Source organism: Nanorana parkeri, unplaced genomic scaffold (genome assembly GCF_000935625.1).
Source record: "Nanorana parkeri isolate BGI_ZX_2015 unplaced genomic scaffold, ASM93562v1 scaffold1291, whole genome shotgun sequence".
Lineage (NCBI taxonomy): Eukaryota > Metazoa > Chordata > Amphibia > Anura > Dicroglossidae > Nanorana > Nanorana parkeri.
The window spans coordinates 322,879-341,910 of NW_017307559.1; the positions used below are offsets into that span (position 1 = coordinate 322,879).

At 51.0% G+C, this 19,032-nt stretch overlaps 2 protein-coding genes across 2 annotated transcripts in view; both read right to left on the reverse strand.

Moving 5' to 3' along the window:
- WDR45 (WD repeat domain 45) overlaps positions 1–8,785 on the reverse strand; it is a 10,490-nt gene extending 1,705 nt beyond the window's left edge. Inside the window, exons 1-9 of the mRNA XM_018569149.1 lie at positions 8,725–8,785; positions 8,574–8,638; positions 5,945–6,019; positions 4,621–4,725; positions 4,440–4,536; positions 3,853–3,947; positions 3,212–3,291; positions 2,795–3,003; positions 967–1,068 (exon numbers count right to left, since the gene is read on the reverse strand). Coding sequence (XP_018424651.1) covers positions 967–1,068; positions 2,795–3,003; positions 3,212–3,291; positions 3,853–3,947; positions 4,440–4,536; positions 4,621–4,725; positions 5,945–6,019; positions 8,574–8,622 — 812 coding nt within the window. The 5' untranslated portion in view covers positions 8,623–8,638; positions 8,725–8,785. The remainder of the gene's footprint in view (positions 1–966; positions 1,069–2,794; positions 3,004–3,211; positions 3,292–3,852; positions 3,948–4,439; positions 4,537–4,620; positions 4,726–5,944; positions 6,020–8,573; positions 8,639–8,724) is intronic.
- Positions 8,786–10,299: 1,514 nt separating this feature from the next.
- GPKOW (G-patch domain and KOW motifs) overlaps positions 10,300–19,032 on the reverse strand; it is a 19,054-nt gene continuing 10,321 nt past the window's right edge. The window contains exons 7-12 of the mRNA XM_018569133.1: positions 17,940–18,072; positions 15,648–15,882; positions 14,480–14,552; positions 13,670–13,739; positions 12,196–12,281; positions 10,300–10,438 (exon numbers count right to left, since the gene is read on the reverse strand). Coding sequence (XP_018424635.1) covers positions 10,301–10,438; positions 12,196–12,281; positions 13,670–13,739; positions 14,480–14,552; positions 15,648–15,882; positions 17,940–18,072 — 735 coding nt within the window. The 3' untranslated portion in view covers position 10,300. The remainder of the gene's footprint in view (positions 10,439–12,195; positions 12,282–13,669; positions 13,740–14,479; positions 14,553–15,647; positions 15,883–17,939; positions 18,073–19,032) is intronic.

A 19,032-nucleotide genomic window follows, 5' to 3' on the forward strand; every position in this document is an offset into this window, starting at 1 on the left:
AGTGATTAGGGATGCACCGATACCGATATCTGTGCCGAGTATTTGGGCGAGTACTTACCCAAATGCTCCGATGCCTAACCCGTTACCCGAACTTCCGGTATCGGGAAGCTGGGAGGCGAGTCATTACACGTCGCCTGGATTCCTGATTGCTTGGAAGCCGGCTCCATGCTCCCTCGTCACTTCCTGGCCAATCAGGAAGCCGGGCAGCTGGCCAATCAGGAAGCCGGGTGGTGTGTAATGACGCGGCGCCCGGCTTCCTAGCCATACCAAAAAAATACCTCGGCTCCCAACTCCCATGAAAGGTGCGGGTGACGCCGCGGTGCCTTACCGATGCCTCCCAGGAACGCCGGGCGTTTAAAGTAGGGATGCACCGATACTAGTATGGGTGCCGGTGCCGAGTATTTGGGCGAGTACTCGTACTTGCCCAAATGCTCCGATGCCTCGCCCGATACTTCCTGTATCAGGAAGCCGGGCAGCGAGTCATTACATGTTGCCCGGCTTCCTGATTGGCCAGGAAGCCATGCCCAGGATCCTCTCCTGATCCGCAGGCTGTCACTCACGGCTCCCTGCAGGGATTCCCCTCTCCCCGCTCCGATCCTCCAGCGCTGACTGGCAGAACGGACGGGGGAGGGGGCGGGTACAGCTGGCTCTGCCTCTAGATAGCTGGCTCTGCCTGTCACTCACGCAGCTGGGCGGATCCAGACATCGACGAGCTGTAGCTCCCTATATACTGAGCTTAGGGTGACGGCAGGATGCTAGTTTGTGTCCTCCCGTTACACTGAGGAGGACTATGGGGAAAAACACTGACCCCATAGTTCTCTTTTAATGGTTTGGTGGGAAATCCCCCCCCATAGTATGGAGCACTGCCCACAGATCGGCAGCCATGTTGTCCACACTCTGCTGGTTGGGAGCAATGATTGATAGAAGGCGGAGAAGCCTCCAGTGTCAGAGTCTCGTGGTACGTACGCAGATCGGCGGTTGAGCTTAGTGTCCTTCAGAGCGAAGATATGGACCGTGCCCTTGTCGCTGGAGCTGCACAGGAAGGAGCTGTCGTGGCTGAAATTGATGCTGAAAAAGATAATACACAGGATAGGTCACACAGACTGCTGCATACAAGATTGTAGAAGGAAAAACACTGAATGGAGATGACCGTGGAATGGGCCTGCCACGGGTCAGAGAGGTGCAAGCCACGCTCATTGAGGGCCACACCGCCTCCGTATGTTCATCGCATGGATCTGTAACGCACTACACCGCACAACGCACCCGCCCCCCGTGCGATTACAGTGCGGGCCGATATAGAACACTTACCAGTATAATGTGGGCGGGGTCTGTGCCACGTCCTAAGTCTACACTTACCAGTATAATGTGGGCGGGGTCTGTGCCACGTCTCATCTCTACACTTACCAGTATAATGTGGGCGGGGTCTGTGCCACGTCTCATCTCTACACTTACCAGTATAATGTGGGCGGGGTCTGTGCCACGTCCTATCTCTACACTTACCAGTATAATGTGGGCGGGGTCTGTGCCACGTCCTATCTCTACACTTACCAGTATAATGTGGGCGGGGTCTGTGCCACGTCCTATCTCTACACTTACCAGTATAAGGTGGCGGGGTCCGTGCCACGTCCTATCTCTACACTTACCAGTATAAGGTGGCGGGGTCTGTGCCACGTCCTATCTCTACACTTACCAGTATAATGTGGGCGGGGTCTGTGCCACGTCCTATCTCTACACTTACCAGTATAATGTGTGCGGGGTCCGTGCCACGTCTCATCTCTACACTTACCAGTATAATGTGTGCGGGGTCTGTGCCACGTCCTATCTCTACACTTACCAGTATAATGTGGGCGGGGTCTGTGCCACGTCCTATCTCTACACTTACCAGTATAATGTGGGCGGGGTCTGTGCCACGTCCTATCTCTACACTTACCAGTATAATGTGGGCGGGGTCTGTGCCACGTCCTATCTCTACACTTACCAGTATAAGGTGGCGGGGTCCGTGCCACGTCCTATCTCTACACTTACCAGTATAAGGTGGCGGGGTCCGTGCCACGTCTTAATTCTACCAGCTGATCCCGTGTCTGAGTGTCAAACAGTCGTATTAAAGTGCCTTTCCGTGAGGCGGAGGCCACGAGAGTGCCCTGCTGGTTGACGGCCAGGCAGCCCAGTTCACTCTGATGGGCGTTGATTGTGAACGGGGCGGAGGAGGTGCTGGGCTTGGCGTTGCACAGATCCTAGAGGAGAGAGAGAGCGCGGGATTGGTGGACGAGCAAAACGTGACTCGTGGTTAATAACTAGAAATACAATTGGTTGATGAAATGACAGCGGCCAATCAGTGAGCGTGGATGAGAAATATTGAAGAAAGACAGGCGGGTCGGAAGCTCTGCCGGGAGGGGGCGTGGCACAAGATGAAGTATTTGGGGGCGGAGACTTATAACTTACCACCAGCTGCAAACTGCCGCACTTGTGACCGGGAAAGAGGAGGAGCTGCTTCTCCATGCTGGGGCAAAGGTCACACAGGCCTGAGACACAAACACACCAATCAGTGCAAAGAATAGACCGGGCTCGTCATGTAACATGTGCTCTGTACATCCCTGTACCCCGTAACCCCGTACAACCCGTGCCCCCCGCGCCCCGTACACGCCATGCTCTGTACGCCCCGTACACGCCATGCTCTGTACATCCCGCACCCCGTAACCCCGCGCCCCCCGCGAGGGTCTGTGCCACGTCCTATCTCTACACTTACCAGTATAATGTGGGCGGGGTCTGTGCCACGTCCTATCTCTACACTTACCAGTATAAGGTGGCGGGGTCCGTGCCACGTCTTAATTCTACCAGCTGATCCCGTGTCTGAGTGTCAAACAGTCGTATTAAAGTGCCTTTCCGTGAGGCGGAGGCCACGAGAGTGCCCTGCTGGTTGACGGCCAGGCAGCCCAGTTCACTCTGATGGGCGTTGATTGTGAACGGGGCGGAGGAGGTGCTGGGCTTGGCGTTGCACAGATCCTAGAGGAGAGAGAGAGCGCGGGATTGGTGGATGAGCAAAACGTGACTCGTGGTTAATAACTAGAAATACAATTGGTTGATGAAATGACAGCGGCCAATCAGTGAGCGTGGATGAGAAATATTGAAGAAAGACAGGCGGGTCGGAAGCTCTGCCGGGAGGGGGCGTGGCACAAGATGAAGTATTTGGGGGCGGAGACTTATAACTTACCACCAGCTGCAAACTGCCGCACTTGTGACCGGGAAAGAGGAGGAGCTGCTTCTCCATGCTGGGGCAAAGGTCACACAGGCCTGAGACACAAACACACCAATCAGTGCAAAGAATAGACCGGGCTCGTCATGTAACATGTGCTCTGTACATCCCTGTACCCCGTAACCCCGTACAACCCGTGCCCCCCGCGCCCCGTACACGCCATGCTCTGTACGCCCCGTACACGCCATGCTCTGTACATCCCGTGTCCCGTACATCCCACGCCCCGTACAACCCGTGCCCCCCGCGCCCCGTACACGCCATGCTCTGTACATCCCGTGTCCCGTACATCCCACGCCCCGTACAACCCGTGCCCCCCGCGCCCCGTACACGCCATGCTCTGTACGCCCCGTACACGCCATGCTCTGTACACCCCGCGCCCCGTACATCCCGTGTCCGTACATCCCACGCCCCGTACAACCCGTGCCCCCCGTACACGCCATGCTCTGTACGCCCTGTACATCCCGTGCCCCGTACACGCCATGCTCCGTACATCCCGTACCTGTGCATCCCGCGCCCCGTAATCCCGCGCTCTGTACACCCCGTGCTCTGTACATCCCGTGTCCCGTACATCCCGCGCTCTGCACATGCCGCGCTCGTACCTTTCGGGTTGTCTCTGGTATCGAACTCGAACAGCTTGGTCGGGTTGTCTGGGAAGGAATAAACATAAATCCGATTCTTCACCGCGATCACAATCCTGCAATGAAAGGAGTACATGTTAGTTTTTTGGGGGGGGGCGGGGTGCCGATGTCAAAGCAGAAGTCCGGCCGAGCCCGGCCCGCACCAGAGCACCTGGAAGGAGCTTCTCCTGAACACAGAAGGAAGCTCCTTCCATGCCACCCATTCAGCTGCGGACAGGAAAGTCCCAGTCTGCTGCTGGACGTGAGCAAAGGGGCGGGATGCAGTGATGTCATTTACCTTATATGGCTATGCGGCCTTATAAGGTAAATGATGTCAGCACGAGCATCCCGCCTCTTTGTTTACATGCAGCCACTGGGGGAAGGGGGGGGGTGCCCAGCCCGCAGCTGATTGGCGTGGAAGTGCCTATGGCACTTTCTAGGTAGGAGGAGCCCAGGTTCGTTCCCAGTCTGAGCTCATCCCCGCTCACAATGTCACACAGACCAGTCACATGGAGGAGGAGGATTTGATGAACAAGGACGGTCACACGCGACGCCCGCCGGGGACTCACTTGTCGGATCTCAGCCGTACGCTCAGCACCGGTTTGGTGAATGTAAATTCCAGGACCAGCCTGTCCTTTCCATCCCGGGAATCGTCCCAGATGAGCACTGAAACAGAGAAGCAAACGGATCCCGAGATCAACTTTATTTATATCACGACGAGGACAATGAACAGGAAGTCGGGATCTGTACCTGATATGTCAGAGAATTTGGGATTACTGCCGCCGCCCACCAGAGCCAGCAGGTTACATCTGTGTAACATCTCCACCTGACCAACACTCCCCACCTGCTCCTGATCTGCGGGAAAGAACACAACTGTCAGTGACGGGGAGAGAACAGGAAATATAGGATTATATATTAGGGACGCACCAATATCGGTATCGGTACCAGTATCGGGCGCTTTCCTGAGTACCTGTACGGGTCACAATGCCCCAAATACTGAACACCGATACCGGCGCTTTAAATGTTTAAACTGAAGTGGCTGCCGAAGGTCCTGTGCTTGCTGGGGAACCACGCGGCGCTGCTTACAGTGCTTCTGCTGCCCGCAGGACCCTCCGGACCCCTCCCGAGACCCTCAACATCTCTCCTGACATTTTTACTCCTCTATAGCTGGTGGTATTCTGCATTGCTGGGATTTGTAGTCCTCTATAGCTGGTGGTATTATTCTGCATTGCTGTATAATGTATTGCTGGGAGTTGTAGTCCTCTATAGCTGGTGGTATTCTGCATTGCTGTACAATGTATTGCTGGGAGTTGTAGTCCTCTATAGCTGGTGGTATTATTCTGCATTGCTGGGATTTGTAGTCCTCTATAGCTGGTGGTATTATTCTGCATTGCTGTATAATGTATTGCTGGGAGTTGTAGTCCTCTATAGCTGGTGGTATTCTGCATTGCTGGGATATGTAGTCCTCTATAGCTGGTGGTATTCTGCATTGCTGGGATATGTAGTCCTCTATAGCTGGTGGTATTCTGCATTGCTGGGATATGTAGTCCTCTATAGCTGGTGGTATTCTGCATTGCTGGGATATGTAGTCCTCTATAGCTGGTGGTATTCTGCATTGCTGGGATATGTAGTCCTCTATAGCTGGTGGTATTCTGCATTGCTGGGATATGTAGTCCTCTATAGCTGGTGGTATTCTGCATTGCTGTATAATGTATTGCTGGGAGTTGTAGTCCTCTATAGTTGGTGGTATTCTGCATTGCTATATAAAGTATTGCTGGGATTTGTAGTCCTCTACATCTTGGAGTCAGTGACGGAACTACCAGGGTGGCAGCGGTCGCACCGGTGACTGGGCTCTGGCGCTCCACCACTGTCCTAAAATCAATAGTCTGTATCTTTTTAGAAAAGCTGTCACATGACACTAATAAAAGGTATCGGTAATTGGTATCGGCGAGTACCTGAGGAGAAGTATCGGTACTCGTACTGGGTTTGGAATAAATGGTACCAGTGCTTCCCTAATATATATGTATTTTGATTTTTAATATAATAAATACGTCCCATCGGGTTCCTGACTCACCGAGGTGTCCTTTCTCCATCAGCGGCTCGATGTTGAAGATTCTCACTCCGGTCTCCATTGCGCAGCAGAAGCAACCTAAAACACAAACGCCGACCTCATCACCACCTGCACCAGAGATCGCAGACACGATGATCGGAGTATGCCCCGGCGGGGTGACGGCCATAATCCAGTGAATAACAAGGACGTTACTGAAGCCCCGTTCACATTGAGCGATTTATTGCGCGGTAATTCCCGCGATATCGCTCTCCAATGCATTTCAATGGAGCAAAGGGTCCTGCTGTCGCGGGTCGTGTGTCGCTATAGCAGGACCCTTTTTGTAGCGGATTTTGCGGCGATTCAAGCTTGCTCAATGCAAGCTTGAACGCGACGTCGCGCAGTGGGAACGGGGCCTGAACCATTGCCAAGTGTGACACTCTGAGGGGAATGTATCAAAACTGGAGCAGTCGTCCACGGCAACCAATCATTTTCAAATCTCAACTGAACAGACAAGCTGGTTGCCGTGGGCAACTGCTCCAGTTTTTGATAAATACCCCTCTCTGTGTGTATATAATACCCCTCTCTGTGTGTATATATAATACCCCTCTCTGTGTGTATATATAATACCCCTCTCTGTGTGTATATATAATACCCCTCTCTGTGTGTATATATAATACCCCTCTCTGTGTGTATATATAATACCCCTCTCTGTGTGTATATATAATACCCCTCTCTGTGTGTATATATAATACCCCTCTCTGTGTGTATATATAATACCCCTCTCTGTGTGTATATATAATACCCCTCTCTGTGTGTATATATAATACCCCTCTCTGTGTGTATATATAATACCCCTCTCTGTGTGTATATATAATACCCCTCTCTGTGTGTATATATAATACCCCTCTCTGTGTGTATATATAATACCCCTCTCTGTGTGTATATATAATACCCCTCTCTGTGTGTATATATAATACCCCTCTCTGTGTGTATATATAATACCCCTCTCTGTGTGTATATATAATACCCCTCTCTGTGTGTATATATAATACCCCTCTCTGTGTGTATATATAATACCCCTCTCTGTGTGTATATATAATACCCCTCTCTGTGTGTATATATAATACCCCTCTCTGTGTGTATATATAATACCCCTCTCTGTGTGTATATATAATACCCCTCTCTGTGTGTATATATAATACCCCTCTCTGTGTGTATATATAATACCCCTCTCTGTGTGTATATATAATACCCCTCTCTGTGTGTATATATAATACCCCTCTCTGTGTGTATATATAATACCCCTCTCTGTGTGTATATATAATACCCCTCTCTGTGTGTATATATAATACCCCTCTCTGTGTGTATATATAATACCCCTCTCTGTGTGTATATATAATACCCCTCTCTGTGTGTATATATAATACCCCTCTCTGTGTGTATATATAATACCCCTCTCTGTGTGTATATATAATACCCCTCTCTGTGTGTATATATAATACCCCTCTCTGTGTGTATATATAATACCCCTCTCTGTGTGTATATATAATACCCCTCTCTGTGTGTATATATAATACCCCTCTCTGTGTGTATATATAATACCCCTCTCTGTGTGTATATATAATACCCCTCTCTGTGTGTATATATAATACCCCTCTCTGTGTGTATATATAATACCCCTCTCTGTGTGTATATATAATACCCCTCTCTGTGTGTATATATAATACCCCTCTCTGTGTGTATATATAATACCCCTCTCTGTGTGTATATATAATACCCCTCTCTGTGTGTATATATAATACCCCTCTCTGTGTGTATATATAATACCCCTCTCTGTGTGTATATATAATACCCCTCTCTGTGTGTATATAATACCCCTCTCTGTGTATATATATATATATATATATGTGTGTGTAGACACCTCCGAGAATGTGTACAATGCGTCCTGGCCAAACCTACTTGGGAAGAAAGCAGACAGGCCAGGAGGGGTTTCCGTAGCTGGGCCCCAGGGGTACTACAATGATGACCAATGTAAGGGGGCTCTATACCGGCTGCCAGTGTAAAGGAGGGGGAGCGCTATACTGACCACCGATTTAATGGGGGCAGATCTCCTTCAACCACCAATGTAAAGGGGGCTCTATACTGACCACCATACTAAGGGGATCCCCCCTATTGACCACCAATGTCACAGTGGTACTGCTCTGATGACCAGTATAAGGGGACCTATAATCAGCAGAGCAACAATACAAGGGGGCTTTACACTGACCACCGATGTACGCGGGGACACCACACTGACCACCGATGTACGCGGGGACACCACACTGACCACCGATGTACGCGGGGACACCACACTGACCACCGATGTACGCGGGGACACCACACTGACCAATGGCGTACCGCGGACACCACATCGCCATAACAGGGACACCACACAGACCACCGATGTACGTGGGGACACCGGCCACCGGTGTAACGGGGTTCTACACTGACCACCAATGTAAATAGCACAGGAGGGTCAGGGACACATCTGGGAACGCTGGGATCTGTAGTTCCTCGGCACCCCTGGCTTGCCCTAAGGGAAGAAATACCATGGCATCCCAGTGAGGAGTTCCAGTAGCACACACAGCCCCCAGCCCGGGACCCCTCCACTCACTCTGGTCCTGGTTGAACCGGAGCCCGTTCACCCCGCGTTGCTGCGCCATGACTGGATCACACCGGCTGAAGAAAAGAAATAAATGACATCACTGTGACGTCAGAGACCAGCACGAGCCGCTCACAGTCCGCCCGAACACCGCACACCTCACCTGGATCCCCCGCTGACAGCCGCCTCTGTTGTTGACACTCCGCTTCCTTGTTTACATGGCGTGTCACCGGACCGGAAGTGACGTCTCCGAGGCCGGGTTTCCCTCCGCCGCCATCTTTGTTAAGGGCAAATCCCAGCCTGCGATCTCACCCGTGTGATACACCGCGGCCAATCGGGAGTCACTGCAGCACCTCTGTAACCACATGGACGACTCCACTATGGTTTGCAAGAGGATTACGCTGCATGTCTGTACTGAGGTTGGGCCGGCACAGAACCGGAGCACAGCATGGGGCCCAGTCACCCCGTACAGACAAAGGGCGTTGTATGCAGTTTAAGTGGTAGGTGCGGCTGTCGGTCATTGAGCTTCGGGGTCACTCTATAAAGATTTGGATACGGTGATGATTATAAAAAGGACGATCCAGAAAACATTAAATTATACTAAACGGTAAAGATCTAAAAGCAGAATATAAAATACTTGGATAGAAAATATCTAAGAATTATCCCAGGAAATAAAACCTTCCAGCGCCTCCATCTTGGAGGTTCGTTCCCTTCCCCGCGGTAAAGGAAACGCAGAGATGGAGGCGCTGGAAGGTTTCATTTCCTGGAACAAATTTTAGATATATTTTTTTATTTGCTACTTTTATATCTTTACCATTTATTATCCGTCATGTTTCCTGGATCGTACCTTTTTCTTTATTATTTAAAGTCGCTTTTTAATATTTTGTGTCATTAATAAAAAGGAGAACTATGAGGTTAAGGCTTTTCCCATAGTTCTCCTTAGGGTAACGGGAAGACACAAACTAGCGTCCTCCAGTCACCCTAGGCTCAGTATATAGGGAGCTACAGCTCGCGGTATACTGAGACGCCGGAGCGGATCCCGACGTAGATGTCGGGATCCGCCCAGCTGCGTGAGTGACAGCTGGCTCTGCCTATCTAGAGGCTGTACCCGCCCCCTCCCCCGTCCGTTCCGCTAGTCAGCGCTGGAGGTTCGGACAGGAGGGAATCCCTGCAGAGAGCCGTGAGTGACAGTCATGGCTCTCTGCAGGGACAGGATCGAGAAGGCTCCTGATCTTTGGTTTTGCTGCTCCGGGTCAGCACTGTGCCGTGTGCTTGGCGTTGTGGCATGTTGTTGCGTCGTCTGGCACACGCAGTCATTACAATGAAAGGTGCTGTGCCGCAACCCCCGTGGGTACGCGGCGGGGATAATCTGGTATGGCATTAGAGAATGTCCTTTGGGAGGCTGCCGCCCGTGTAAACTTGGCTTCAAGCCACTCGAAACGCGTTGGCTACAGTTTTTACCCGTAAAGAACAAAAACTGGAACTGGACACTCAACCCAACGCCAGTCACCGATGTCACGAAAATCCTGACGGGGGTTCAGACCCTCCCCCTAATCTATCCAAAGCTATTAGTCGGGGGCAGAGGACAGGAACTCTCATTGATATCCAAAATAACATGTTTAGCGGAAAAACAATTAAAGAAACAAATAATTTTACAGAAAGTTTATTTACAGATATTAAAAAGAAAAAAAAATGAGAAAGACAAGAAAAAAAAAAGAAGAAGGTTGTATGCGGATCTATTAGTCCTCGTAGTCCTCGAAATCTCCAGTATAGTGACAGATGACATCATAGCTGAGGGTGACTGCGCCATCATGATCCCCTTGGAGCTGCACCAGAGCTCTGCTCTTCTGTCTGTCCCTGTGCAGGATTTTGCCCACCTGGAAGAGATTCCATTGTCATTGCCGGTCTACAGACCTCATAGACGTTTACTTCAAGAGACCCTGTCACCGGTCACCCGGCTCACTCCCAGCAGTCACTTCCTGAGCACCGAAATCTCCTGTGTACAGCACTGGCCGCCATACCTTCCTCCATGCCATTCCCCATCATACTCCATGCCATACCTTCCTCCATGCCATTCCCCATCATACTCCATGCCATACCTTCCTCCATCATACTCCATGCCATACCTTCCTCCATCATACTCCATGCCATACCTTCCTCCATGCCATTCCCCATCATACACCATGCCTTCCTCCGTGCCATTCCCCATCATACTCCATGCCTTCCTCCATGCCATTCCCCATCATACTCCATGCCTTCCTCCGTGCCATTCCCCATCATACTCCATGCCTTCCTCCGTGCCATTCCCCATCATACTCCATGCCATTCCCCATCATACTCCATGCCATTCCCCATCATACTCCATGCCTTCCTCCGTGCCATTCCCCATCATACTCCATGCCATTCCCCATCATACTCCATGCCATTCCCCATCATACTCCATGCCTTCCTCCGTGCCATTCCCCATCATACTCCATGCCATTCCCCATCATACTCCATGCCATACCTTCCTCCATGCCATTCCCCATCATACTCCATGCCATACCTTCCTCCATCATACTCCATGCCATACCTTCCTCCATCATACTCCATGCCATACCTTCCTCCATGCCATTCCCCATCATACTCCATGCCATACCTTCCTCCATGCCATTCCCCATCATACTCCATGCCATACCTTCCTCCATGCCATACCTTCCTCCATGCCATTCCCCATCATACACCATGCCATACCTCATCATACACCATGCCATACCTTCCTCCATGCCATTCCCCCATCATACTCCATGCCATTCCCCCATCATACTCCATGCCATACCTTCCTCCGTGCCATTCCCCATCATACACCATGCCATACCTTCCTCCATCATACTCCATGCCATACCTTCCTCCATGCCATACCTTCCTCCATGCCATTCCCCATCATACTCCATGCCTTCCTCCATGCCATTCCCCATCATACACCGTGCCATACCTTCCTCCATGCCGGTATAGGTTGCCTACCGCTGCCCTACTAGGTGGTGACAGTTGGTGGAGCATATGCAAGAGGGTAAAGGGCCATGTGGTCATGTCTATGCCTCTCCTCATAGGTGCAGATTGTGGTCAGTAGGCCATGTGGTCATGTCTATGCCTCTCCTCATAGGTGCAGATTGTGGTCAGTAGGCCATGTGGTCATGTCTATGCCTCTCCTCATAGGTGCAGATTGTGGTCAGTAGGCCATGTGGTCATGTCTATGCCTCTCCTCATTAGGTGCAGATTATGGTCGGTATGAAGATCTGGGCCGGGACCACCTCATAGAGAAGTATTACTAGTCCCATATGCCAGTATTATCAGTTGGGTCTTTCCTTATGCTGGTTTAACTTGCGTCCAGCTGTAAAAGGTCTACATGGTGAAGAAGGGTGCTGCGTGTATTGTTAAGCTTCATATACTCTGGAATCTTAAAGTGGAACTCTAAGTAGATTTTATTTTTAAATGTATGGTAATGACACCCGTATTCCACCATGTTCACCTTCCTGCTGAATCCATAGAACCCCTTCATTGCCAGCCAACAACTGAGCCGAGTGCTAACAGAAGGAACATTTCACAGACCAGCAACACCAAAGCTCAGCAATCACAACCTGCAGCCAAAGCTTACCTGCCCCCGGTGTTCGCCCAGCACCACCATGACCCGGGCCCCCTCTTCTTTGGGTATGACGGTCTCCAGCATATCCTGTCTTATATCTAAGAGACAGATCGGGAAATTAAATGATAAATACAAGCGAGTCACACTGAAACATTGTCATCCAATCCAGAGCATCTGATTGTTTGGACTAAGCATGATGGGTGTTCTGGTCCATCACAGGCTGCATGGTACATGGGGGGGCGGGGAGTCCAATGAATAAGCCTCCTATGTAAAAAAATGACATTTATCTAGAATCCTTTTCTCCAGTTGGAGGAGATTATTGCCACACAGCTCTCCAGGGTTCATTGCGAAAGTCTCCCAACCAGCAAAATCTTCTCTGAAGCTCCACGCAAAGCCTTCCGTGTACATGGACATTGGGGGTTCTGGGTTTTCTGGGTCCTGGGTTCAGCTTTACCCCTTTGACATACTCCGCGCCGTGCAAGTTAAAGCAACAGAAGCTGCGCCATGTGAAAAACTTTGTCCAACTGTAGTCCACCTGAGCTCCTCCATCGGGCAGGTTGAAATCACGTTGGATATTGGAGTCCAGATGGGCGGAGTTTGGACATGGTCGGTAAAGTTCTGGTCACAGTCTGGGTCTCCTACGTCCCTGTGATGCTTTACACAGCCGTTAGTTTGGGAATTGACTTCCAGGCCCACCAATGTAGTAATGGCTTTTATCCAGAAGACCGTCGTCCATGAGAAGAGGTCCGTATGAAATCAGAGGTCTACTGGCCACAGGACCCAACGTTACAACACGCGGGCTTAGAAGGAAGGGAAATCTATGCACAGGAAAACATCGAAGGCTGGAACTCATTACCTCTACATGGGCATATGGCTATTGAAATATAGAGCATCAGTCAGGGCCACCCCTAACTTATTGGAGGTGATGGGTGGCTGAGACGTCAGCCAGGTGGGTGGCCGCAGCCAGCAGAGCTGTTAGCCGGGCCGGAGGCAGAATGTGGCCGAGCTGTTGAGGGGGTGCCATTAGTTGTCTCTGCTGCCGCCCCCCAATGAGATGCCGCCTGAGGCTACTACCCCAGGCTGCCTCATTATGGGGACCTGATTACATTCTCAGCTTTTCTAACTCCTATTAAAAGGCATACCGCACTACATGAAAAGGATTAATAAATGTAATATTGTAAAAGAAAAACAATTGTATTTATTCATTTTTTGTACTGGAGCCTGCAAAGCATTGCAATTGCGATCAGTGAACTGCAGGTGCAATGCATAATGTCCTGTAGACTGATCCCCAGCCCCAGGTCTGTACCGAGGTATATGGAGCTCGAGGAAGCAATCAATGGACTACAAGGGCGGTGATGTCACTACACTCGTACTCCATTGAGAACCCTGAGCCGGGTCGTATTCAAAAATACACACAAGCCTGCAGGGAGATGCACCCCAAGATTCAGGTAAGTTGAGGGCAGGGGGTTTTCGGGCAGGACCTCACCTTCTAGGATGCGTCCACCTTCTGTCCGACACACGCAAGTTGTAGGGCTCAGGACATCTTCCACCAATATCTGTGTGTAATGAAGAGCGGAAGACATGACAATGAGCAGAATTGTTGAACATAATACATCTCGCGTAGCCTGCCCGAGGTCGCCCACCACCTCGCGTAGCCTGCCCGAGGTCGCCCACCACCTCGCGTAGCCTGCCCGAGGTCGCCCACCACCTCCCGTAGCCTGCCCGAGGTCGCCCACCACCTCCCGTAGCCTGCCCGAGGTCGCCCACCACCTCCCGTAGCCTGCCCGAGGTCGCCCACCACCTCCCGTAGCCTGCCCGAGGTCGCCCACCACCTCCCGTAGCCTGCCCGAGGTCGCCCACCACCTCCCGTAGCCTGCCCGAGGTCGCCCACCACCTCCCGTAGCCTGCCCGAGGTCGCCCACCACCTCCCGTAGCCTGCCCGAGGTCGCCCACTACCTCCCGTAGCCTGCCCGAGGTCGCCCACTACCTCCCGTAGCATGCCCGAGGTCGCCCACTACCTCCCGTAGCCTGCCCGAGGTCGCCCACTACCTCCCGTAGCCTGCCCGAGGTCGCCCACCATTTCCTGTGGCCTAGCCATAGTCTCCGATTAAGTTTTCTGCCAGACAGTACAGAATGGTTCCATACACCCAGCAAACTTCCTTATAGATTGTACTGCAGTCGGCAGTTGTCTAAGACCCAGCCAGTGACTGGACAATGAAGGAGCAGCAGAACACCAATGAGGTAATCACACTGCTCTCTCCACGGGTCAGGAAGATTTCAGTGTTAGATGGCATACCTTGGAGTTGTAGTACTTTCCTCCTTTATAGTGTCTGTCAATGAGCCGAACTTTCAAGTCGCGATGTAACCAGCTGAGGAAGAAACAAAAGTGTCAGTGAGAGGCGGTGGGAGGGGATCTGTAGATTTTGGATGGGAATGTGATCAGGTAAAGAGAACCTGTACTCTATTGATACAAACAGAAACCGACTTGCTTTAGAGGAGGCACCGTATGCTGACCGTACATACCAGCCTCATGTTCCTGTCACCCCAATGATAATCAAAAACCGGCATCGATTTCAGGGGGTCACAATCTACTTTAGTTTACAATAGCTTCCTGGTGGGGAGATCAGAAATATTTGGCAGTAAACATTGTTTGCCGATTGCAATCAATTGGTGGTATTTAGGATGCCAAGCTGGATCCAAATACTTCTAACTGGAGGGTTCAGTGATGCATTAAGTATCCGGAATGTGCTTTAGGATGAAATTAAAGGGCCATTCCATCTACAAATGCCTCTTTCATTGCTACTAAATACTTTATTGAGGACATTTCGGACAATTTCCGTGCCTACTATTCTCACTAAATGGAATGCTGAGCAGTAAATGGACTGTATACTAGGAGCCATAAGCTTCCATTACAAAGCCCAATGTCTCCAAAGAAATGTCTCCCGGAAAGGTTTACTCTGCTTGATCAGAGTAAACCTTTCCCTGCGATTGTTTTTTTTTTTTCTGACATCAGAGCCAATGTGTTTATTTATTTTTTTTTTATTCTGACGGCGTACGCCGGCGGTTCTCAACCTGCGGGGTCGCTGTGCGATTTCTGCTGCGCTAGGTGAGAGTCCTCCTCAGCCCTCTCCTAGCGCAGCAGTGTCAGTTCTCCTGCCACGCCGCCAGATGTCGCTGCAGCAGCCGCGTCATCCCTACATTTTACCGTTGGGGGTCACCACAACTTGGCAATTGTTACCAAGGGGTCCCGACCCTAGAAAGGTTGAGAACCACTACTCTAAGGGATCCTCATGGGTTTGTGGGAAAAAAAGGGGGATGGGCAGAGCCAAAGGCTTCCAAAGTGCAGAAGGAATTGAGGTCTACCTAGGGCCACAGACGGAGGTAAAGCCTGAGAAATGCCATTCCAGATGACACCGGCAAAGTACAGGGAAAAGACGAGGCCTTGCCATGTAACTCGTGCTCACCTTGGCTCCTCCCGCTTCTGTCTCTTCTTCTCTTTGTCTCTGTCGGGACTCCTCGGTTGATGTCTTTTGTCTCTGCTGCTAGAACTTTCATTCCTGCTCTCCTCCCGGGTCTCTTCTCGGTCTCTCCTGCTCTTCTCCCTGTCCGGTGAGCGGTCTTTGTGCTTCTTCTCCTTGGCTTCCCTTTCCTCCCTCTCCTCCTCCTGCTGCTTCTTCTTCTCTACTTTACTTAACCGACCTGGAAGGAAGAAAGAACGGTATTAAATGTACCAGGAAGAACTCCAGAAAGTCAAACGAACAAGTAATGGGTCAGATTTGTTCATCGATAAACAATAATAAGGTGACATTTCAGTCTTAGGGCCGTGGCCCCGCTGTGCTAGCGAGAATTCAACAGCAACAGGATTGCTAGAATATGCGCGGAGGACATGCACCTGCTTGGTATGCATTGTACTATGCGACGTGCTGTGTAAATTGTCAGCGCTAATAAATTAAAGGAGAACTAGGGGGTCAGAGCTTTTCCCAAGGGCCCAAACTAGCGTCCTCCCGTCACCCAAAGCTCAGTATATAGGGAGCTACAGCTCGCGGTATACTGAGACGGATCCCAACATTGCTGTCGAGATCCGCCCAGCTGTGTGAGTGACAGCTGGCTCTGCCTATGTAGAGGCTGTGCCCGACCCCTTCCCCAGTCCGTTCCACCAGTCAGCGCTGGAGGATCGGACAGGAGAGGGGGGAATCCCTGCAGGGAGAACGCAGTCTTCACCAACACATGTCTATGGGCGCCGCCATATTTACTCAGCTTTATTAGCAGCACCGTGATTTTACTGCCCTGCTTATCTCAGCGTATTAGTGTCTATTAGAAGATAATCGCAACACATTTGCTATGGCCTGAGTCACTTATCTTCTTCATGGATCGCGCTGTCTGACACACGGACACTAGAGGGCGCACCTGCACATCTGAACATGGGGTACAGGTTACATCATAGGCAACCTGGGAAATCCGGCTGAGGTGGAATTACAAGTCCCATGAGACATTACAAAACCCCCGACAGCCACAGGCATGACGGCTTGTGTAGTTTCACCGCAGCTGGAGGGCCGGAGTATGCCTACCTAGGCTAGATGATGGTGGACGTCCTCCAGCCAGGAGGCTTCTAATGCACATTGTGAGAAGCTCGCAGTGTGCGGTGAAGTCAGAATTTTTAGTCCAGGAGGTGTGGGGGAGGGGGGGAATTGGGGTAGAAAAAAGGTGCTGGGCTGTTTTTACCCTAATGCAGAGAGAATGCATTAAAGGAGAACTATGAGGGGAGTGATTTTCACTCAGCCTCATAATCTGAGCCGACCTGCGACAATGAGACTGTCACAGGTCGGCTCAGTAGATCGGGAAGTGAGGGAACACACACCAGCGCTCGCTCACTTCTCGATCCTGTGCCGGCAGAGAGCCGTGACAGGGGAGGGACCGGATTCCCCCCTCCCCGCTCCTCCAGCGCTAACTGGTGGAATGAACGGGGCGGGTACAGCTGCCTCCGCCTCTAGATAGGAGGAGCCAGCTGTCACTCACACAGCTGGGTGGATCCCGACAGTAATGTCGGGATCCGTCCCGGCCACGGCGGTCTCAATATACCGCGAGCTGTAGCTCTCTATATACTGAGCTTAGGGTAACGGGAGGACGCTAGTTTGCGTCTTCCCGTTACCCTGAGGAGAACTATGGGGGAAAGCCCTGACCTCATAGTTCTCCTTTAAGGTAAAAAACACCCAGACCTTAATACTACTTTAAGGGAAGGCCGGAGTTCTCCTTTAAATGATAGGTCAATGAGAGCTGTATAAATAATGGACTCTCCCCCGGCACCCCTCTCGCAGTGGCGGTAATTGCTTTGCTCCTTCAGTGTAACGTTGGACAGAGTCCAGTGGGAATCATTAACCCTTCTGCAAACATGTATCCAAGTAACACAATAATTAGAGCCGATTGAGGCTCTGCAGGCTGCAGAGTTATAAATCGCTGGCGTGGTTTGGCTTCGGTTAGAACGCATTATCTTATCTGAACACGGACGCAGAGGGAGGGGACAAGTGCCGCTATCACGATGACAGGGATTGTGGACACACAGGCAACGTGAGCAAACGCCCATCTTGTGACAGACTATTGAGTTAGTGTGATCTGATGTAATTGAAAGGCGCGCGTAGCTCGTGATTGCGCAATCTCTGTAATGATGCAGAACGGGAAGGTCTGGGTGCGAGACCGGTCTTGTCGCATCCAGTTCCTCGGCGTGCTTGGGGGAAAAACGAGTGGAAGGTTTGACTCACTCAGATCCTTGGCGTATTTCGTGTACTCTGCGCTGCTGACCAACTTCACTGCAAACTGGGACACCGTCACCACTTTTCCTCCAATGGCGAGCTTTACCATAGCCCGGCAATTGTCTGCGTCGATGCCTTCTACCTGTAGAAGAGACGCAAGAAACAAAAACGTCACGTTGTAGCAATGCAGAATATCGAGGAGTGCTGGCGGGGCAACACACTGCTCACAAGGTCAGCAATTTCTAAAATTCGAGGAGTGCATGGCCAGCTTTGGAAAACGGAACAGCCCATCTGGATGGTATGGGGCATAAACTATACGGACACGTGACCTTCACACCTACATCAACCTGATGGACAACCCGTTATATAAACCATGGGCCCCACAATGGCTTTGCCCTCCTTCCTCTAACTCTCTTTAAAAGTTTTAACACTCTTCTGAGAAGGGTTTCCACGAGATTTTGGAGTGTGCGGGAGTTTGTGGCCATGCAGCCAAAATAGCATTTGTAAGGTCAGGTACTGATGTTGGAGGAGAAGACCCGACTCATAACTGGCATTCCAATTCACCCCCGAAGGTGCCCAGTAGGGTTGAGGTCATCTACTGATGTTGGAGGAGAAGACCCGACTCAAAACTGGCATTCCCATTAACCCCAAAGGTGCTCATTAGGGTTGAGGTCAGGTACTGATATTGGATGAGAAGACCCGACTCATAACTGGCATTCCCATTAACCCCAAAGGTGCTCAGAAGGGTTGAGGTAAGGTACTGATATTGGATGAGAAGACCCGACTCATAACTGGCATTCCCATTAACCCCAAAGGTGCTCAGTAGGGTTGAGGTCAGGTACTGATATTGGATGAGAAGACCCGACTCATAACTGGCATTCCCATTAACCCCAAAGGTGCTCAGTAGGGTTGAGGTCAGGGCTCTGTGAAGGCCACTCGGGTTCTTCAGCCCCAAGCCAGGGCTTTATAGAGATGGGTTTGTGCACAGGGGCTGCAACAGAAAAGGACACTGGCCCAAGATGTTGCACGAGCACACACTTAAAACATTGACAGTACCCTGCACTGGAAACTCCTGAACTAATTTATTTGGAAGGGGGAGGGG